This window comes from Hydra vulgaris, chromosome 03 (genome assembly GCF_038396675.1).
Source record: "Hydra vulgaris chromosome 03, alternate assembly HydraT2T_AEP".
In the NCBI taxonomy this organism is placed as follows: domain Eukaryota; kingdom Metazoa; phylum Cnidaria; class Hydrozoa; order Anthoathecata; family Hydridae; genus Hydra; species Hydra vulgaris.
The window spans coordinates 58,221,074-58,245,937 of NC_088922.1; the positions used below are offsets into that span (position 1 = coordinate 58,221,074).

A 24,864-nucleotide genomic window follows, 5' to 3' on the forward strand; every position below is an offset into this window, starting at 1 on the left:
ATATTAGAAAAACTTCAGATTTTTCAGAAATATAAAAAGATACTTAAAAATTACTTTTAAGTTGAATTAAGAGAAAAATGAAAGAGTGTTCTTTAAATGTTGTGAGGTTATGTCATCCATTATTTACCTCTTTGGGGGTGTTTTAACTTAAAAATTTAGTTAATGCTGCATATTCATTGGGATCATAAAGTGCAAAAAGTGGATCCCAACTCAATACTGAGCAGATACTACAGTAGTATAATTCGTCAGATCCTTAGGACTGACACATACAATTATCTAAATAATAAATAATGTTATTTCTAATCTAATTGAATGCATTTTAATTTAGTTTTCGCAAAATCAATACAACCAACTAGATTTTACTACAATTTTTTATTTACCTTGGAATTAACAGTTGAATCAGAGTTTTGAAGTAATTCATCGACAGAATTTTCATCTGTAGAAACTACAGCTTCTGCCTCTGATGCAGAAGAGACAGCATCAGATTCAAAGGAAACCTTAAGTTCATTTATGTTATATAAGTTTAGTTACAGAAAAAAAAAAGAAAAAAACAGAATTACAAGATGGTGCAAAAAAAAAAAGCGGTTTTTATTAGCACCAAAAGCATCAAGCCTTCTTGAAAAAGATTTTGGAATACAAATGAGTGCATATACATTTGCAATCGATTGAAAGAAAGTGGATTTAAAGCAAGAGTTCCATGCAAGAAACCATTCCTTTTAAAAACTCATTTAAAACAAAGACTTGCCAAAAAAGTATGTAAATATGTCGATATCATTCTGGAGAAAAGTTTTATGGACTGATAAGCCAAAATTTAATCTTGAAGTCCAAAGCAGCTCAAAAAGTTAAGAAAAAAAAAAGGTGAAATATTTACAGTCAGTTGCATTCGAGGAACAGTAAAATTTAGTGGAGACAATGGTTTGGGGATCGATGGCTATGGTTTGAGGTTGAGGGTGGTTTATGGTTTGGGGATCGATGGCTAGGAACGGAACAGGAAAACTGGAGTTTATTGATTGAATTATGGACTCTGAGGTTTGTGTTAACATTGTTAATAAAAATATTCTGGTCTTAACTAAAAAACTGCAGTCGGGAAATCATTTTATCTTCCAACAAGACAACAACCCTAAGCATACGTCAAAGAAAGTAAAAGAGTTTTTTTCAACGAAAGCAAAAGAATTTTTTTATCTAGATGTAGATTGATTTACTTGAACGGCTCAAAGTCTCAATCCAGTTGAACACCCCTGGGCTATTCTGGATCAAAAATGTGGCACGCGATGTCTAAAAATAAAGGAAGAGTTAAAGATCATGCTCCAAGAAATTTGGACTCATATCGATCCAGATACGACAAAAAAATTAGTAGAATCAATGCCACGTCAACTTGCAGAAGTTATAAAAGCTAGAGGCGGTCCAACTCGATATTAAAAAGTTGAAAAAAAATTGTTTAGATAAATGTTTTATCTTTAAAATCTTGTTTGGATACTTATTTGATGGTAAAAAGTTGCATAGTTTAAATGCTTCTTTAATTTTTTAGCAATTAAGTATAATTATTTTAATTTTTTTCCTTATTGAATGGTTATTGAATTGATTAAATTTTCTTTCAGAATAATCATACAGTTTTTTTATTATAAAGTTATTTTTTTCTGAAATAACCTGTCAAAGTTTATTTTTGATAATAAAAAGTTTTGTTCGGATACTTATTTCTTTGACTGTGTATCATTAATTGTATGTTATTTTGATTTTGATTTTTTTTATGTGCAAAAAACATCATGACAACAAAAACATGTCGTATGACAACAAAAAACATCATGCAGCATGACAACAAAAAACATCATGTAGTATGACAACAAAAACCATCATGTAGTATGACAACAAAAAACATCATGTAGCATGACAACAAAAAACATCATGTAGTATGACAACAAAAAACATCATGTAGCATGACAACAAAAACCATCATGTAGTATGACAACAAAAAACATCATGTAGTATGACAACAAAAAACATCATGTAGTATGACATCATGTAGCATGACAACAAAAACCATCATGTAGCATGACAACAAAAACCATCATGTAGTATGACAACAAAAAACATCATGTAGCATGACAACAAAAAACATCATGTAGTATGACAACAAAAAACATCATGTAGTATGACAACAAAAAACATCATGTAGTATGACATCATGTAGCATGACAACAAAAACCATCATGTAGCATGACAACAAAAACCATCATGTAGTATGACAACAAAAAACATCATGTAGTATGACAACAAAAAACATCATGTAGCATGACAACAAAAAACATCATGTAGTATGACATCATGTAGCATGACAACAAAAACCATCATGTAGCATGACAACAAAAACCATCATGTAGTATGACAACAAAAAACATCATGCAGCATGACAACAAAAAACATCATGTAGTATGACAACAAAAACCATCATGTAGCATGACAACAAAAACCATCATGTAGCATGACAACAAAAACCATCATGTAGCATGACAACAAAAAACATCATGTAGCATGACAACAAAAAACATCATGTAGTATGACAACAAAAAACATCATGTAGTATGACAACAAAAAACATCATGTAGTATGACAACAAAAACCATCATGTAGTATGACAACAAAAACCATCATGTAGTATGACAACAAAAAACATCATGTAGCATGACAACAAAAAACATCATGTAGTATGACAACAAAAAACATCATGTAGCATGACAACAAAAAACATCATGTAGTATGACAACAAAAAACATCATGTAGTATGACAACAAAAACCATCATGTAGTATGACAACAAAAACCATCATGTAGTATGACAACAAAAAACATCATGTAGCATGACAACAAAAAACATCATGTAGTATGACAACAAAAAACATCATGTAGTATGACATCATGTAGCATGACAACAAAAACCATCATGTAGCATGACAACAAAAACCATCATGTAGTATGACAACAAAAAACATCATGTAGTATGACAACAAAAAACATCATGTAGCATGACAACAAAAAACATCATGTAGTATGACAACAAAAAACATCATGTAGTATGACATCATGTAGCATGACAACAAAAACCATCATGTAGCATGACAACAAAAACCATCATGTAGTATGACAACAAAAAACATCATGTAGTATGACAACAAAAAACATCATGTAGCATGACAACAAAAACCATCATGTAGTATGACAACAAAAAACATCATGTAGCATGACAACAAAAACCATCATGTAGTATGACAACAAAAAACATCATGTAGTATGACAACAAAAAACATCATGTAGTATGACAACAAAAAACATCATGTAGTATGACAACAAAAAACATCATGTAGCATGACAACAAAAACCATCATGTAGTATGACAACAAAAACCATCATGTAGCATGACAACAAAAACCATCATGTAGTATGACAACAAAAACCATCATGTAGTATGACAACAAAAAACATCATGTAGTATGACAACAAAAAACATCATGTAGTATGACAACAAAAAGCATCATGTAGCATGACAACAAAAAACATCATGTAGTATGACAACAAAAACCATCATGTAGCATGACAACAAAAACCATCATGTAGCATGACAACAAAAACCATCATGTAGTATGACAACAAAAAACATCATGTAGCATGACAACAAAAACCATCATGTAGCATGACAACAAAAACCATCATGTAGTATGACAACAAAAACCATCATGTAGCATGACAACAAAAACCATCATGTAGTATGACAACAAAAACCATCATGTAGCATGACAACAAAAACCATCATGTAGTATGACAACAAAAAACATCATGTAGTATGACAACAAAAACCATCATGTAGTATGACAACAAAAAACATCATGTAGTATGACAACAAAAAACATCATGTAGTATGACAACAAAAAACATCATGTAGCATGACAACAAAAACCATCATGTAGCATGACAACAAAAACCATCATGTAGTATGACAACAAAAAACATCATGTAGTATGACAACAAAAAACATCATGTAGTATGACAACAAAAAACATCATGTAGTATGACATCATGTAGCATGACAACAAAAACCATCATGTAGCATGACAACAAAAACCATCATGTAGTATGACAACAAAAAACATCATGTAGCATGACAACAAAAACCATCATGTAGCATGACAACAAAAACCATCATGTAGTATGACAACAAAAACCATCATGTAGTATGACAACAAAAAACATCATGTAGTATGACAACAAAAAACATCATGTAGTATGACAACAAAAAACATCATGTAGCATGACAACAAAAACCATCATGTAGCATGACAACAAAAACCATCATGTAGTATGACAACAAAAAACATCATGTAGTATGACAACAAAAAACATCATGTAGTATGACAACAAAAAACATCATGTAGCATGACAACAAAAAACATCATGTAGTATGACAACAAAAAACATCATGTAGTATGACATCATGTAGCATGACAACAAAAACCATCATGTAGCATGACAACAAAAACCATCATGTAGTATGACAACAAAAAACATCATGTAGTATGACAACAAAAAACATCATGTAGCATGACAACAAAAACCATCATGTAGTATGACAACAAAAAACATCATGTAGTATGACAACAAAAAACATCATGTAGTATGACAACAAAAAACATCATGTAGTATGACAACAAAAAACATCATGTAGCATGACAACAAAAACCATCATGTAGTATGACAACAAAAAACATCATGTAGTATGACAACAAAAAACATCATGTAGCATGACAACAAAAACCATCATGTAGTATGACAACAAAAACCATCATGTAGTATGACAACAAAAAACATCATGTAGTATGACAACAAAAAACATCATGTAGTATGACAACAAAAACCATCATGTAGTATGACAACAAAAAACATCATGTAGCATGACAACAAAAACCATCATGTAGCATGACAACAAAAACCATCATGTAGTATGACAACAAAAACCATCATGTAGCATGACAACAAAAACCATCATGTAGTATGACAACAAAAAACATCATGTAGCATGACAACAAAAACCATCATGTAGCATGACAACAAAAACCATCATGTAGTATGACAACAAAAACCATCATGTAGTATGACAACAAAAAACATCATGTAGTATGACAACAAAAACCATCATGTAGTATGACAACAAAAAACATCATGTAGTATGACAACAAAAAACATCATGTAGCATGACAACAAAAACCATCATGTAGTATGACAACAAAAAACATCATGTAGTATGACAACAAAAAACATCATGTAGTATGACAACAAAAAACATCATGTAGCATGACAACAAAAACCATCATGTAGCATGACAACAAAAACCATCATGTAGTATGACAACAAAAAACATCATGTAGTATGACAACAAAAAACATCATGTAGTATGACAACAAAAAACATCATGTAGTATGACAACAAAAAACATCATGTAGCATGACAACAAAAACCATCATGTAGCATGACAACAAAAACCATCATGTAGTATGACAACAAAAACCATCATGTAGCATGACAACAAAAACCATCATGTAGTATGACAACAAAAAACATCATGTAGTATGACAACAAAAAACATCATGTAGTATGACAACAAAAAACATCATGTAGTATGACAACAAAAAACATCATGTAGTATGACAACAAAAAACATCATGTAGTATGACAACAAAAAACATCATGTAGTATGACAACAAAAAACATCATGTAGTATGACAACAAAAAACATCATGTAGTATGACAACAAAAAACATCATGTAGTATGACAACAAAAAACATCATGTAGTATGACAACAAAAAACATCATGTAGTATGACAACAAAAAACATCATGTAGTATGACAACAAAAAACATCATGTAGCATGACAACAAAAACCATCATGTAGCATGACAACAAAAACCATCATGTAGTATGACAACAAAAAACATCATGTAGTATGACAACAAAAAACATCATGTAGTATGACAACAAAAAACATCATGTAGCATGACAACAAAAACCATCATGTAGCATGACAACAAAAACCATCATGTAGTATGACAACAAAAAACATCATGTAGTATGACAACAAAAAACATCATGTAGTATGACAACAAAAAACATCATGTAGTATGACAACAAAAAACATCATGTAGTATGACAACAAAAAACATCATGTAGCATGACAACAAAAAACATCATGTAGTATGACAACAAAAAACATCATGTAGCATGACAACAAAAACCATCATGTAGCATGACAACAAAAACCATCATGTAGTATGACAACAAAAAACATCATGTAGTATGACAACAAAAAACATCATGTAGTATGACAACAAAAAACATCATGTAGTATGACAACAAAAAACATCATGTAGTATGACAACAAAAAACATCATGTAGTATGACAACAAAAAACATCATGTAGTATGACATCATGTAGCATGACAACAAAAACCATCATGTAGCATGACAACAAAAACCATCATGTAGTATGACAACAAAAAACATCATGTAGTATGACAACAAAAAACATCATGTAGCATGACAACAAAAACCATCATGTAGCATGACAACAAAAACCATCATGTAGTATGACAACAAAAAACATCATGTAGTATGACAACAAAAAACATCATGTAGTATGACAACAAAAAACATCATGTAGCATGACAACAAAAAACATGTAGCATGACAAAAAAATAGTAAATATGTATCTAGTACTTATCTCAAAAACATGACAAAAAACTGCATAATCAATTTTATCATTTTAAATGACCAAAGATGACTTAAATCGGCATGTCACATGTATTTTTTAATTTGAGTATAAAGCTTATATTCGTACCTAGGATCATGTTTTGTTAAAAATTAAGCTTATGATTCAAGTCCAGCGCGAGTAAGTATCAAGTTGGGGGATGTCTTACCGGTTTTGCTGAAAAAAAATGTGTTTAATTCTCTAATTTGCCCATTTAATTAGACTTTGGTCCTCTGACTAAAGATACAAAAAGGTCAAATTTGCCGACTAATGGTACAAATATTCATTGAATGGGTGCAATGAAGCAAGCTACCTTACCTACAATTGTGTCTAAGTTGTTATTCTTACATATAAATTGGATTTTAAAAAGTTTTTAATATCATGAAAGATACTGTTTATAAAATTTAACGCAAAATAACACTGTGCATTATAAAGCTATTTGGGAAAAACCTATTTTAAGATAAAATGCATTTAGTAAATTTTTAAATATTTTGTTGCTTTTACACCTGCATTTTTTACTATGTAATCTGTTAAATAATTAATGAACAAATATTAAAAATACTAAACATTAAAGTCTTAATGTGTGAATTTTTCATCTTATCTATTTTTATGGAGGTTCTTACTTTATTTAACTAATATATTATTTCTTAATAAAAAAAATGGATGTGGGGATCTCAAACCTGGCGGTCGCTGTGGCTCATGAGTATACCTTCAGCGAAAAAATGCAAAATTAACTTAGCTCCCGTCAAATTTTCATCTCTACAGCTAACAAAAAAATATATATATATTTATATAAAGCAATTGAAAAATAAGACACACTTTTTCCACTTATTAATAAAAACCATGTATCTAACAAATAAAACAATACACTGCGCACACAAATTTGTAAACAATGAATGATTTGAGCTCTACAGGAAAAGGATTCTTTGGTGAAAACATATTTAAGTTAATGTTCTTACTTCAATAAGTTTGAAATAAGGACCAATTTTTGATTGTTCCTTAATACAAACTTATTGAACGATTAATAACACTCTTTTTACGGATTATATAAAGTATAGATTAATGTTTTGTTTTTTTAATTTTAAGTCATTGTAGTGGCTGCCTTAGTTACCGCACATTGAATTCATTTTATGACTTAATGTGCGAGCCCTTCTGGCCTTGGTAGACCGCGTGATCTTTTAAAATAATTCTTTTTTTAATTTTAATTTTAGGTTGTTTTTCGAAATGTTGTGCTGGCTCAATTTGATGTTGATTTAATTGAACCTTCATCAGAATGTTTATTTCTACTTATATGTTGCCATCAAGAAGAGTATTTAATGCTAGCCAATGATCTTATTGCTCAACAGCACGTGACTAATGAAACTTTCAAATTAAAACTGACTGAAGCCTTTAACGTAAGTTTATTGATTAAATGGAATTATTAAATGAATTAAACAAGAAATTTTAATTTTAATTTTTTTATTTAGATATTGACACCTAATAATTTAAAACTTTCTCCTAATCGCCAAAGTTTACGGCAGTTCCGTAAAAATTTAGAGGTTTTCTTGCAAAATGTAAAAGGATTTCTCTGCTTCAAGTAAAGACCAATTGTTATGGTAACATACGAGTACTGAATGTTATCAAAACCTTTGCATATCTCATCGATATATTCAATGTATATCTACAGTGCAAATCCACTTCAGCAACATCGGTAGTTATTTATTTTATCTCCACAATCTGCTAGTGGCATTCGATACTAAAGAATTTTAGAAATTTGTTTAGAATAATTTCTACATAACAGTAAATAGATATACAACAATAAATTTACTAAATAAATTTGTTGCTATGATTGATCTGTTTAAAAAAATAGTTTCGTTTTGATTAGTTTCAATGCCATATGAAATATTTAACAGTTAATAAATAAATTTATATAAACTGAACATATAAATGTTATCGGCTCGCACTACGGCTCATAAAATCTCTTCCTCATGACGAGTAAACCGCGTGGCTGTCCATTGATAATTTTGAATTTCCGCGTGGCTGTCCATTGATAATTTTGAATTTCCCTGTGCGGCGCAACAAAAAGAATTAAAAACGTGAAATAGATTTGTTTCGCCGCACAGTGAGTCAAAATCCATAAAAAACGGCACGAAAAAAACCCACAAATAACAATTGCGAGAAAATAATTAAATTATAATGTAACTAAATACCACTAAAAGACAATAATTTTTTTGTAAATAATTTTTAAGATTTCACCAATTTATACGTCTTTTTCCGAGACTTATTTTATTTATCGGAAAACTCGTTCAAAAAAGTCTTGCTTTAGTGTTACTCTTTTTAGATTGACATGGGTAAAAACAGTTCAAAATTTAATTTAAAGTCATATGTTTAAGAGGCTTGGTAACTATTAACAACATTTTTGACAATAAATTTTAATTTTAGATTTTCATTACTGAGATCTCAAAAATGTGTCATAAATTGATTTTTTAAAATTAGTTTAATTATGAGTTTAGTTTAAAAATTAAAAGATTCCACTAGATTCCATGGTAGTTTTAATATTTTCCCATTAATAGGTATATATAAAAGCAGAAAAAATAAAAATCATTTGCCCCAACTTTCCCCAATTAAAATAAGATCTTTCATATACTTCGGTTTTTTTTGTATATTAAAACTTGCGTATAAAGTTGCGAACAATAGTTCATAGGGGCCATCTATAAAGGACGTCATGCAAATAGGGGAGGGTGGGGGTCCAGATTAAAAGGACAAGGGGGAGGGGGGTTATCAGAAAAGAACGTCACTTTATATAATTTTATTTATATAAACATGTGTTTTGATGGAGTTAACGTAAGGGAATGTTATACTTTTATCTATCGTAATACAGGAAAGAAATTAGTGTTGATATTTATTTAAATTTTATTTTTGTATAAAAAATATATTGAATGTATTACAATTAATTATATATTGCTCAACCTTTGGTAGTTTCTCGTATCATACGTATCATTAATTGATCGCTACGGGTTTTCGCGCTAATTCTTTTTGCGTAATTCGTCCCCAAGGACTTAGTGTTAATATCATATATGATTTTAAATAGAATTTTACAAATATTTGTCCAAAAGGAATTGCTTGCGTAGAAATTAATAACGATTGTCTAAAGCGAATATTACAAATGATTGTCCAAAAGGAATTTGACGGGAAAAAACAAATCTTTACTTTTTACAGTATTTGTGTTAATAAGACAGAATTTCAAAGATTCAGAAATTCATTCTAAGTCAGTGCAGAGACTTCCGGAATGGCGGATGCTTTTTTGTAACGAATTTTATAAATAAATTTAAAATAAAGGAAGTTTATAAAAAGATAATAAAATAAAATAAGAATAAAGAGAATGGAAAAAAGAAAAAGAAAGAAATAAAGAAGCAAAAACTAAAAAAAATTAAAAACCAATTAAAACAAATTAACAAAATAAAAAATTGAGATAAGAAAAAAGAAAGACAAAAAACCAAAGTTAAAAGAAAATAAACATTCGAGAATGGAAAGTAATTAAAAAGAATTAAAATAAAATATAAAAATTGCTCCGTTTTTGAAGAAAGAAAAAAGAATATTTTTTAAATTTTATTATTTTTGAAGGATTATATGTGTTTGCTTGACATGATTTACTTTCTTATTTTAATATTGTCATTTATTATGAAAACTCTTTACTTTTCGTGACTAAATGTTTGTGTGTGTGTGTGTGGGTGACACTTTTTTATTTGTGAATATTATTGAAAATTTTTTGTTTATTTTTTGTTATTTTTTATTTTTGTAAAAGATCATTGTTGTCTGTATATTAAAAGATGGATAGAAATAGTCTTCTAAATTCGCTTATAAAATTTTACAATAATGCTCATCCATTCGAGAAACAAGCCGATAGTCAAAAAAAAGTCCATAAAATATGGAATGAGATCAAGGAAAAGCAAGACTTGGAGGTTCAAGTAAAGACTTTGATCCAAAAATATACCTCAATGGTCTTGAAACAAAAAGGTTCTTTAATGTCATTTTGGGCCCATCAAACAACCAAGTAATCTGTTCCTTCCCATGCCAGTTCTTCCTCCTTAGAGTTCCAGCATTTTTCAGATCAATTTAATGAGCCAATAGATGTCATTGATACCACGTCAGATGCCTCTCGACACGACATCCTGAGCACAGTTCAAATTGAGACAAAGAAGGCCAAGACTTCAAGACAAAATCAAAGCAGAGATTATTGTTTTAAATCAAGAAATAGCTGCTATGAAGAGCAGAAAAAGAGGTGGCTTTTGGACCGATGCTGAAGAAGAAACCATTAAAAAGAAGAATGTCCAGGAGCTTGCGAGTAATCTAAACAGGTTGATTGGCAATATGAAGTCAAAACAAAGATCAAGGGCTGAAAAGAAAACTGTCATGAATCAGGTAATATTTATCGCATCATATAATAATAAGTTATAATAATAATATTGTAGAAAATGAACATTAACTTATTTGTATAGTTATTTCGGTACTGTAGGTGTTCGCTAACCACCCGGAAGTGAAAAAAGCTCTTAAAGTGCCTGACGGAATCGGTCGCCCTACTATTGAGGTAGAACAATCTGAGATATTGCGTGTTATCATTCAACTTGCTGAACATGGATCTGCTGCCCACGAGAAAAGATAATCTGAAGTGTATAGGGTGAGAGTACAACTTTAGATAATAAATAATTCTAATGTACTATATTAGGTCTCAATATAACTTTTCACCCTTTGAACTTATTCACTGATTATTCTTTAATTACTTTTAAAGAGCCTCTAATCTTTGGATGAGCTTGGTGCCGAGCTCGAAAAGAGAGGTTACAATCTTAGCAGAAGTGCTTTATATACTCGTTTGCTGCCAAAACGGAGCGATTCGCTTGAAGAAAAGAGACACGTCCACACGGTTCCAGCTAAGTTGATGCGGGCTCAAACTGACCTCCATTCAAGTCACGTGGATGGTCCATTTTGTACAGCAACTATAAAGAATGTGGAAGAAGTTTGCTTTTTTTTGGGCCCCAAGGATGTGTGCTTTATAAGTCAAGACGATAAAGCTCGGATCCCTATTGGAATCACCGCTGCCAACAAACAAGCTCCTATATTGATGCATATGGAATATCGAGTTTCTCTTTCGGATCATGATTGGGTTATCGCTGCAAAGCACAAACTCATTCCGTCCGTCTACGCAGGTATTGCAATCAAACCAGACGGGCTTGGAAAATCTGACGCAGTTTCCTATTCCGGTCCCACTTATGTTGCTATTCGATCTGGAAAGCATTCATCATCGACAGCGTATGCTCACGGATTGGACTTTGAACAAATTTTGACTCTGCCAGAGTTTGATTCTATCACAAAAGATCCTTTGACCAAGTTGGTCAAGCCAGTAGTTGTTTTCAGTGTTGATGGTGGACCAGATGAAAATTCACGATACGCTAAAGTCATCGAAACTGGTATAGCCTTCTTTTCAAATTTTTTATTGCGATCCATCAATACAGTTATGTTTCTTCTAATTTAAATATCTATTTTGTTTACAGCAATTCATCATTTCCTTACAAATGATTTAGATGCCTTATTTATCATGACAAATGCGCCAGGGCGGAGTGCTTTCAATCGAGCCGAGAGAAGGATGGCTCCACTGAGTAAAGAGTTGGCGGGATTGATCCTACCTCACGATCATTATGGACCTCATCTAGACTCTAAAGGTATTCAAATTCATTTTTAATATCAACTGTTTATCAAAATACAATATAGATACAAGGCTTAAGGAGTTAATTATATGCATTGCGACTTATATTTAAGGCAGGACAATGGATCTTCTTTTGGAGAAAAAAAACTTTGAATTTGCTGGAAAGAGCTGTGCTTCGGTCTTTTCAGGTCTGATGATTGACCAGTTTCCAACGGTGGCCGAGTATATCGATCCAGACAAAAAGACGGAGCTCGACGTCCATCATCTCTTATCAAAGGATCAAGACTGGTTTGCCTCTCATGTGCGCACCAGTCAATATTTCACGCAAATTGTGAAATGTGAAGATCCCAGATGTTGCGCTTTGAAAAGAAGCTCTTACTTCAATGTTATTCCTGGTCGATTTCTGACTCCACCTATTCCAATCAGCCAGTCAGAAGATGGTTTGAAAGCTGTATCCATTTCAGACATCGCCAGCAAGAATCGTTTTCCTTCAGTATTTTTTCTTGTCGCTTCCAATATTCAGAGCACCATTCCTCGATCATTGAAATCATTCAAACCTCCTCCTTACGACCTGTTTTGTCCCTCTGTGCAATCAAGTTTGTCTCAGAAAATCTGCAAGCACTGTAACTTGTATTTTGCCTCCCAAGCCATGCTCAAAAAGCATGTCAACTTTACTCATTCCAATGTTATTAACCGAATGACTATTACTGTTTTGCAAGTCAGGCCTGTTCGCATTTCTGCCAAGCGCAAAAGAGAGTTAATGGGCGTAGTTGCAGTAGAAGAGAACGCGGCTTTTGCTGAATGGTTCGATGAGGACGAAATCGAAACGGAGGGCCTTCATATTCCGAATGATTCAACTGTTTCAGACAAACCGGACTGCTCTTTTCCAATCATATCAGTTGACGATCACTTAAAAAATCCTTGGATAGATGATGAGTGAGGCAAGTTGATACACTGATACACTTTGATTAAATTTAATATGTCGGATAAGACTAAAGTAATATTAAATAATTTTTTTTTTTCAGAAAGGCAAAAGAACAAAAACATACGTGGAAATACCTAATCAGATTCGGAATGATATTTATAAGGGTTGTGGGGGGGGGGGGGGTGTGCTCAATTTTATGACGTCCTTTTTAAGGGAGGGTATAGGAAAAAAGGACAATCAGTGACAAAGGGGGGGGAGAGGGGGTCAAAAAATGCCTTATAAATGGTGACGTCCTTTATGGACGGCCCCATAGCCCCTACAGTTCAATAACAATAGTTCATAGCCCCTAGAGATCCTAACAAAACAGACCTTTGTCTGTTTTGTTAGGATTTTCATGAAACAGACTGTTGTCATGAAAAGTGCTACAAACTCTGAAAAAGATAAATTCGCGGAGATAAATTTTCCGATAAAAATGAAAATCGAAGATGCCTTGAGTTTAATAATTCAGTGTGATCTTTCTGATGAACAGTATCAAATTATTAGAAATTCATCGATAATATATATCCTTCACTTCATGAAATTAAGAATGAGCGACACAAATGTTATCTTGAGGGTTTAGTTGTGACAAAAACATCTGCTTCTTTACAGGGATGTTTAATCATACTCTGACAAGGATATATTAACTTTTACGGAACGTCAATACTCTATGAGAATGTTTGCTGAAATTGGGGGAGGTTTAAAGGTCTACTTTACTTTAAAGGTGGTTTTGATGGTGTCTCCAATCAAAGTGTCTATAAACAAGAATATACTGATACAAATGTTGATGAGACTTAAGTTAACGAGCTAAGTCTTTTCCAGACAGCTATTGTACCACTTAAATTAACCATCATGAACAAAAATGTATGGTTAAATTAGAAGTCCTCTAGTACACATTACTGTAGACCCCTACATCTCCAATATCAAAAAGAAACGGAAGAATTGATAAGAAATGAATATGAACTTTTAAAAGCAGAAATGAATAGACTAGTCAAGTTTGAAGTAAAGTTAGAAGTAGAGGAAGGCCAACCGGATACAACTATCACATTTAAGTTCAAACTAGATTTAACCATGTTTGATGGTAAAGTGGTTAATGCCCTTACTAAAACTCTGTCCTCCCAATCATGTAATGTTTGCGGAGCTAAGCCTAGTGAACTTAATAACCCAGCATTGATCAGATCTAAACTAATCAATGAAAAAGCTTTATCTTTGGGCCTTTCTACTCTGCATTGCTGGCTCAGATCTTATGAATGTATTTTACATTTAGGATACAATTTAGACATTAAAAAAAGCATCAGTAAAAAGTTGAAAAAAGAACATTCAACTGAGGTTTAGAGAGGAGCTTAGTCTTATAGTTGATATGCCTAAACAAAGTTTTGGCAACACTAACGATGGAAACACTGCCAGAAGGGAATTTGAAAATGCTGAAACTTTTGCTGATATAACGGGAGTGGCAGTAAATGAAATTATTAGATTGAGGACAACCCTAATATCAGTATATCTCTGTTATGAACTCTGAAAGTTTCGGTATTGCTATGAAACTATAGTTCTTTTGCTCAAAAACTATTGCTGGTATGTGATTCCCCAAGCAAAAATTGTTCATAAACTCTTAGAACATGGTGTGCAGATATCTGAGGCATTAGAACAGCCACTTGATTACTACTCTGAAAAGTCACAAGAAGCTCTAAATAAGAAAATTCGCAAAGCTAGATTATACCATACAGCCAAGATATCTAGAATGAATGTTATGAAAAACCAGTACCAATACCTATTGATTAGAAGTAATCCTGTAATATTAAACATTTGTTTAAAAAAATACAAGGTTGAAAATGGAAAAACACTTGCCCCTGAAGTTTTATCTTTGTTAATGCTGTAATAATGCTTTTTTAATGTAATAATAAAGCTTTTTTATTAATATTAGGTTTTCTTTTTTTGTTTTCTCGAAAGAAAAATTAGATAAGATAAATATTTATTTTGTATTTAATATATTTTAATATTATTATTATATTAAAATATTTATTGAATCCAAATTTTCTTTTTAATTAGTAACTGTTTTGGTTTGAAGAATTTTATTTTTTTAAATAAGTCAGTCTTTGTGCGCGTAAAAGACTCTAACACGTATACGCGTGTTTAGTTGATCCTTAGGCACAAAAAGAATTTACATTAAAAAATTTGTGGTACTCTTTTACATGGTATTTTGGATCAAGGAATCTGATTTTTTTATTTAAATCATAATTTGCGCGCGTAAACGACACTAACACGCGTAAGCGCGCGTTGTACGCATCACAGGTACGCGTAAAAATCATTTTCAATTGCAAATTTAAATTTTTTGACCCAAAACACGATACTATTAATGTATCACATGTTTATATACGATAGTTATATAATTTTGCCGTTTTTTCACCTTTCTGACTCACTATGCGCCGGACGCTCTTATTTTTGCAATAAGGGATCGTTCTTAAATTACGCACCGCTAATTTTCATTAATAAGCAAAACAAAAAAGATCAAAAGTTTTTCCTAGCAGAGCCTTTTGTTAAATAAAAAAACAGCACATTAAATTCAAAATCATCTCGTAAAAAAAAAGATCTACTACTTCTATTTTTTAAATAAATTTAGCGTTGCGTAATTTATGGACGATCCCTTACTCATCAAAGAGAAACTCAAAAATAAATAAAGATATATACCAAAGAACATTTTTATACCAAAATAATATAAATTTCTATACGCATAGATATTAAAAAACTAAAACATTGAGGCATGTAGAATTGCTGTTTAGAGATTGAAGAGAACTTTAAGTATATATGAATCAGTGTTTTTTAAAAGAGCAGATTTTTGCTCAAAACGTTTTGAGTAAATCCGTCTTTTTAAAAAACACCGATTCATATCTGAAATAGGAATAACATCTTAAGTTGATACTTCCAACTGTTTGTTAATTACATTTATATATCGTTTAAAATTTAGTTCAGTAAAATGACTAAAAAATAGAAAAATTATACCAATATAAATGAGATCCTGGATTTTTTGTTTGATGGCTTGTAGTTCTGAAAGTATTTTAGAATATCTAAACAAAAAACTGCTACTCTTGTTTGATTTACCAACTCAAAATATAGTTTTAACTTCACCATTTAACCAAAAATGTCCAAAAATTCTAAGTTTCTTCAGTGATATTTCTGCATCTGCGGAGCAAACAGATAGTGGCCTTAATTTAACCAGAAGTGGAAGTGAAGGTGGTTTACATTTTTTTTAATCATTGCTGCTCTTGATAGGGGTGCTTGTTGTAATTTACAATCTAACCAAGGCCAACTATGATATATATATATATATATATATATATATATATATATATATATATATATATATATATATATATATATATATATATATATATTTATATATATATATATATATATATATATATATATATATATATATATATATATATATATATGTATATATATATATATATATATATATATATATATATATATATATATATATATATATATATATATATATATATATATATATATATATATATATATATATATATATATATATATATATACAGTATTGGACAAAACATTTGCAACCAACATCGAACAATGCTAAAAAGTGTTCCTAATTTTTCATGTCTTAAAAACGAAACGAACTATACTACCACAGCAAACAGTTCAGGAGACTGGAGTCATAGCATGCCATGACATGAGCAATCAGCTGACAGGTGACAGCACACAGGCAGATTTTCGTTGACAAGTGCCATTTTGCAACGGACAAAACAAGTGCAACTTTTTTGGTTTGTTTCATTTTCTTAAGTCTGGTCCGTGTCAACGTCACGAAAGTTTTTAATAATTAAAGGAAGTATCCAGAAGTTTCCAGAAGTTTCCAGAAGCATGCAGAAGCTTCCAGAAGTTTCCAAAAGAAGCATCTGGAAGCATCCAGTAGCATCCAGAAATATCCAGAAACATTCAGAAACATCCAGACGCATCCAGAAGCTTCCAGAAGCATCGAAAAGAAGCATCTAGAATTTTCCAGAACAGGTTCACATAGGTTCATTTTACTTTATAAGAGACATGTAAATCGACATGTAATTCAGTCAGTATATGGAAGTCAATCAGTCAGTATTACCAAGACAGTTTATCGAAGTGAGTTTTATCAAAGTGTTTTATTGAAGAACATCAATACAAGAAGTGAAATACAACAAGTGTTTTATTTTATCAATACAGTCCACATCCAACCATGACGTTGTGTTCCGCAGAGCATTATTGTATCATCACAAGGTAAATGTAACACGGTGAGCCTTGAAAAGCGTGATTATTTATTTTTATTATTTTTATGACTTCAAGTGCAAAAATGGCTCCCAACAGTCTTGGATTGGAACTAAGAAAGAAAATTATTGGCAATTACGTAAGTGCAATGTCACAAAAAAGTATATGTGATAAATATTGCGTGAAAAATGGACCGTATCAAGGCTATGTTCCAAATATCGTTCTACGGGGAAGTTGGCAGCAGATAACAAAGGTGGAAGACCGCGTTCCACCACTTCTAGAGAGGATTCTATGATCGTCAGATCCGTCAAGAAAGATCCCTGGATATCATCAGTCGAGATACAAAAGCAATTAGAGCTGCATGTATCGGACCGAAAAATCAGACGGCGTGCTGTTGAAGCCGGATTGTTTTCTTGACGCCCTGCAAAGAATCCAGCTGATTTCACTAAAAAACCAGAAGAAAAGACTCCTGTTTGCTATGTCTCATATTGACTGGAATGTGCAGAAATAGCAAACTATCCTGTTCAGTGATGAATCGAAGTTCAACATCATTGGAAGCGATAGCATTTGCCGTGTACGTCGATCGGCCGGAAAACGCCTTGATTTACGTTACTGCCATAAGACCGTGAAGCATGGTGGAGGCAATGTAATGGTCTGGGGGTGTTTTTCTGCTAACGGTCTAGGTCTAATACATCGAAACGATGGAATAATGGACCGTTTCATGTATAAATATATCCTGAAAGATGTTATGTTACCTCATGCTGAATGGAATATGCCAATAAAATGGGTTTTTCAGCAAGACAACGATCCGAAACACACTGCAAAAGTAGTCAAGCAGTGGTTTCAAGACAACCACCTATCGGTGATGGATTGGCCGCCTCAACCTCCGGATCTCAACCCTATCGAGAACCTGTGGGAGATCGTCAATCGCAGAATTAATCGTGAAGGTGTTCGTAATAAGGATCAACTGTTTGAACAAATCAAAAAGGCTTGGGCAGCAATTCCACAAAGTTTCATTGATCACCTGATCGAGTCTAAGCCTCGAAGATGCAAGGCTGTGATCAACAACAAATGATTCGCTACGAAATATTGATAGCGAAATACAGCTTGGTTAACATTTTGTCGAGTTGTACTTGTTTTGTCCAGAAGGAAATCAACTTTTTTTAATACTTTTGATTAATTTATTAATCTTTGTGTACAAATAATGAACATTGTGATGAATAAAACTTAAAGAACTTTGTTTCTACACAGTTACATAGTTATTTCTCTAAATTGAAAAAACGCAGCACTTTTATATAAAGAAACTAAATTAGCATTATTTGGTTGCACTCGTTTTGTCCAATACTGTATATATATATATATATATATATATATATATATATATATATATATATATATATATATATATATATATATATATATATATATATATATATATATATATATATATATATAGAAGGAAACAGTACTCATGACTTCTTTGAAGCTTACTTGACCGATACTATTTCAAAACTTATTACTGCTGATTCTGCAAACCATTTTTTGAGCAGTCACCTAGCAAAAACCTTCTTACCTGAAGGAGAGTTAGAAGGCTGTTACAGTAGTTGAAATGAAAACTTTATAAATATTTGGTATATATGAATAAATATATAAATATAAATAATGGGTATCATTCATGTATTGGTTCACTAATTATCTTTATTGGACACCGATCTTTTTAAAAACCATGTCTTGCGACTGGTTTAAGGTTATCCTTTGTTGGAATAAAGTGGTTTGAGTTGTCTACAGCTAATAATATTACAGGTAATTTCCTAAATTCTGCAATGTCTTCAAGTGAACGCATACCTATGGAGCTCTTAATCTAAATAAAAAGCATTTAGTGTTCACTGGCAATTACTATACAAACCTTTCTCTTGCAAGCTTTCTTTTCTTCAAGATATATATGCCATGTTGAAATAAATAAAAATTTATAATTTCTCAATTTATCCAAAGCTTAAGTTTACAGGGCCGACGACACGAGTTTCGAAGTGGAGGGGCACAATCGTCAATTTTTTAAAAGTCCTATATATCTAGAATTTTCTTAATAAAAAAAAAAAAAAGTTCTTTAGAATAAAAGTGGGGGAGAACGTGCTCCCCCCCCCCCCCGGTGTCATCGGCTCTGGTTTAAATTTTAGCAGTTAATGTATAAGTGCATCTATACATTTGTATGTGTATATATGCTTACATTTATATATGTATATATGGTTGTGTTTTTTCTTATTTGAATTATGTTGATAAATGTTTTAACTATTTTAATTTTAACACGATATAAATGGCATATATAATTGTACTGTGACATATTAATGTAAGCGAAATTTAAAAAAATAAAAAAAACCTGGCTTAATTATTTAATATCGAAAACATATGTTTTAAATAATTTTTAAATAATTAAGCCATTTTTATTGGTGATCAAACAAACAAAACAAAAAAGATTAAAAACAATTAATAATATAGTTAAAAGATATTTAGCTTATTGGAAACCAAAAACGGAGAGCTATCCTAAAAAAAATGTACACATTTTGGCTTGTGAAAACATTTATTAGTACATACACATAATATGTTTTTAGAATTAATCCACAATGGTATGGTATATTTGGAAACATCTATCAGGGTGTAACCCGGGTTATGATAGACAGAAATTGCAAACAAAAATAGTTTGGTGCAGAAAATAACTTACAAGAATAGCAAACTTTTGCTTGTGGTGACATATTTTTGACGGCTTAAACTTTTTTTTTAATTCTTTTTTTTTTTTTTTTTTTTTATCTATTATTATTAAAACTTTTATCATCGCTTCTTTTTATAATCATTTATCTATCATTTAGTTATCTATTTATAATCATTTATCTATCATTTAGTTATCTATTTATAATCACTTATCTATCATTTAGTTATCTATTTATAATCATTTATCTATCATTTAGTTATCTATTTAATAAAATAAGATTAACTATAAGTTTTTAAACAAAACAAAATTTAAATTTTTTTTTATTTTTGTCATTAAGATCGAATATTTCTTTGACTGTTTAGTAGACATCAACTGTCTCGATAAATCCTGACCTCTTATAAAACCATCCCTTTTTTCATGAGAATAAACTTTGCTTGTTGCTTCTGTAACCTGTTTAACATGTCTTTCAATTAACTGCCCATGACAAGGCCAATCCGGAACATCCACAGGCGGAAATATAGTCTGTTTTATTTCTTCTGTTGTCAGATCACAAGTAAGAATAGACTCGTAGGAGATAATTCAGTCGTCAGGGGATAGTCTTGTCGCTGTATAAGTGTTGTTGCATCGGGTTTTATTTCTTCTGTTGTCAGATCACAAGTAAGAATAGACTCGTAGGAGATAATTCAGTCGTCAAGGGATAGTCTTGTCGCTGTATAAGTGTTGTTGCATCGGGTTTTATTTCTTCTGTTGTCAGATCACAAGTAAGAATAGACTCGTAGGAGATAATTCAGTCGTCAGGGGAAAGTCTTGTCGCTGTATAAGTGTTGTTGCATCGGGTTTTATTTCTGGTGTTATTCTAGCTTTCACATTTTTATCACCAGTTTGAAGTTTTTTGTCACCGGGGTCTCTGATTTTCACAATTAACTCTATCCCGTTCATTCTTTCCTCTACATTCTCTAAGCAGAGCATGGTCTGTATGACGTTCTCAGAGACCATGCTGAACGTTGAACTGCTGGCATAGCAACCAATTGGAATGAATAACTGGCCCAATTTCAAGTAAAGCCAAGTCTGCGGGTATAAATCCACTTCTAATGACAAAGACTATTTTATACCAATAAAACTGATCGGATAATAAATTTTTGATTACTTCATCCTTTAGAGTAATGAGAGGATTTTTGACATCAATTTTTTGAAAGGATAGATTAATTTCTAGAGCAGTTACGTCATTTAATTTTCCAAGACTGTCTCTCCATTTGTTGCTTCTCTTCATCAGAGTCATCATCATCATGCCTCATCATCTGAGTCTCTTCATCAAGAGTTGTTATCAGATGACGCAGAGGATGTTCATTTGTTTGGAATATATATTGCTCTGCCTGTCCACCCTGGGTTAACACTAGTAGAATCATCACCTATCGCCTTTAAGCTTTTATCAGTATCGTTGTTTTTCAAAAAGTCATATATATTCTGAGCAATTACTTCAGCGTGTTTTATATGTTTTTGTACTTATTCAGGTATGAAATGGAAAAGATACCTACCACCGGGCTCTTGACATATTGTATAATGTTCCTCTTTGATTGTAGCAGGAAAATATTTAGCCGAACCTTCAACTATTAATTGAACTTTTGTATTATCAGTTCTCCCATCAAAAAAAAAAAAAACAATCAATAATGTTAATCCTGCATAAAGTGTCAAACTCTTTAGAAAAAGGCTGTATAATTTTTTCTTGAGTTCGCTTGACTTTGTTGTGATCAATAACTTAACATCGTCTTTTTTAATTATTCCTGCATCCATCCAAGTTGCTATCGCAATTTCAGCTGTTACCGTTAGCCTATACCATATCGTATGCTTGCTAAAGCTATAGTGGAATACTTTCAGAATTCCTTTGTCCTCGTAAACGTTCCTGAACTTTATTTTGTTGACACATTAGATTGAGTTCAGTATTGCTGTTTGTTATGCAACATTTATTACTAAACAGTTCCGTTGTTTCGCTAAGTTCGAATTAAACCTTTCTTCCTGACTTCTAATCGTTTTTTAAAGTTCTTCAGACGCTCTTTTTTTTTTAACTAGAGATAAAGTAACTGAATTTTCATTAAATAATGTTTTGTAAAATACTTTAGGTTCAAATAGTTTTAAGTATAAATTTTTTATCTGTTACGTCTTAACATAAGTTAATTACAAATGGTTGTCAAAAGTTCATCTTAAATTTAATTTGATTTTGTTAGTTTTAAGTCGCTAATATTTGTAATATAATTAAAATTAATTTTACATAGGAGTTTAATTAACTATTATTTATAAATTAATAATTATTTAAAAAAACATAACTAGTTTAAAAAATCTTACTTCTTCCTTCAATCTTCTTTTTTCAATTTTTTTTTCTTTTCTTTTTTCTTTCTCCAGCTTTTTGTTTTCCATTAAGTCTGCTAATCCGATTTGATGTAGTCCCTATTTTAGCTCTTTGCCCAAGCATAAAAACTAACTCTTTTTTTAGAATCTTTTTTCTCTTTTCTCACATTTGATAAATGTTGTATACTGCTGGAAATACAACTCTCGTCTGTTTAAGAGTGATCAATATCTTTTTAAAAAATTAGATCAAACAATATTAAAAGACTTTAAATGAAAAAATACAACTTTATAATGGAACTTAAAGTTTAATGCCATTCGTTAAACGTTACGTTCCGGAATAACGTGACGCTCCGATTGAATAACCGCACTCGAATATTTGGTGCGGTTATGAACCAAGACGAACCAAGAATAACGTGACAAACCCAGACGTTTCGGGACTTTACGTGATTCCCGGGTACCCGTTGACAGCCTTAGTTATGATATGAACCAAAGTTAGATAAAGCGCTATGTAAAGGGGTGCGTTATCTACGTTCGTTTTAAAGCATAATTTGCTAAACAACAATTGATTTTAACGCGCATTTTGTGTTAAAAATTTTTTATTTTAAAAATTTATAAAATAACATTTTCGGAAAAGTGCGGTAACGTAACGGAACATCACGTTATGTCACGGTATTGAACAAAAAAAACTAGTGCGGTTTGATCTTGGTTGGTGTGGTTTCCCAATCGGGAAATGAACCGGCATTCTTTCAATATATAATGTGTTTTTAGTATTCTTTTGTAATCCTTCGTATTCTTTTAGTATTTTTTAGTATTATTTTGTTTTAGATTAAAGTGTAATTTGTTTCTCGTCTTGTACAGGAGCTTTTGCTGTTTATATTTTTGTACGGGAACTTTATATATACATATATATATATATATATATATATATATATATATATATATATATATATATATATATATATATATATATATATATATATATATATATATATATATATATATATATATATATATATATATATACATATATTGATATAAAAATTGATTAAAAATGATTTTTATCTTTACAGTGAAAATTTAAACAGTTCAGTTAAAAGTTATAATAGGATTATTATTACCCTGGCAAACCGAAATTCTTCAAGCAAAAATGTGTATAAAAGCTTCAACTGTTATGACGTTCTCTTAATTTATTGATAAAAAATCAATAAATAAAATATCATTTTTAAAGTTTATGGTAGTTAATAAGTAATTTTAAATAACACCTGAACTATTTCTATAACCCTTTGATTTTATTACTGATCAAGTAAGGAAAACTTTATAGTTCAAGGGAACTTTGCACTATTTTGTTATATCACTGCAATATCATGCTTGCAGCAACTTATAAAATAAGTTTAAATAGTTATTTTGCATTTTAAATCCCATGGTATTAAACACGAAAAACCGTATAACCTATAGCAGTTTAGTTTACCCAGCGCAACCAATATGGTGTGAACACAAAATTAGTTGCCTGAAAAAAAATGAAGCAAAAATACTTTAAATCAATGGTGCACATGCTTTTTTTGAGGATTATTTCTCAAAATGTGTCAAAACGTAGAAAATAAGACGTTTTACTAGAAAAATGAAAAATATAGCCATAATTCATTTTTTTTCAAAAATAGTTTATATATATCATCTTCTTTTTTTTTTTAAACATCTTCGCTTCCAACAAGGCTGCAAGCGACCATTAATTAGAGTTCGAAGTTGCTGAAAGAGAAAAGATAAAGACTGTAGAGCAAGATAACGATTGACAGACGACTTAAAAATTGCAAATTATATGAATCAAGAAAGCGAGATGAAGAAAGCGAATTCCAAAGAATTGATGTTCGAGGAAAAAAACTAAAGGAATAAGGGTTTTTGGAGCAATTAGGAACAGTCACAGAAAAAGGATGAGACTTAATTGAATGAAAAGTAATACGAAAATGAATTTTAGTAGATGGCACAAGAGACGCTAGCTCTTTGAGCAGTGCCCATTATAGTATTTGTAGAAAAGACGAAAGAGAAGCAACATTACGACAATGTCATAATGGTTAAAGGTTTGATGCAAGAGCAGTTTCAACTATGTTTACAATGCGTTTTTTCAC

General features: G+C 31.2%; 1 protein-coding gene across 1 annotated transcript in view; it reads left to right on the forward strand.

Moving 5' to 3' along the window:
- LOC101238412 (exportin-4) overlaps window positions 1–8,605 on the forward strand; it is a 106,116-nt gene extending 97,511 nt beyond the window's left edge. Inside the window, exons 21-22 of the mRNA XM_065793805.1 lie at window positions 8,002–8,184; window positions 8,257–8,605. Coding sequence (XP_065649877.1) covers window positions 8,002–8,184; window positions 8,257–8,370 — 297 coding nt within the window. The 3' untranslated portion in view covers window positions 8,371–8,605. The remainder of the gene's footprint in view (window positions 1–8,001; window positions 8,185–8,256) is intronic.
- Window positions 8,606–24,864: the final 16,259 nt, after the last annotated feature.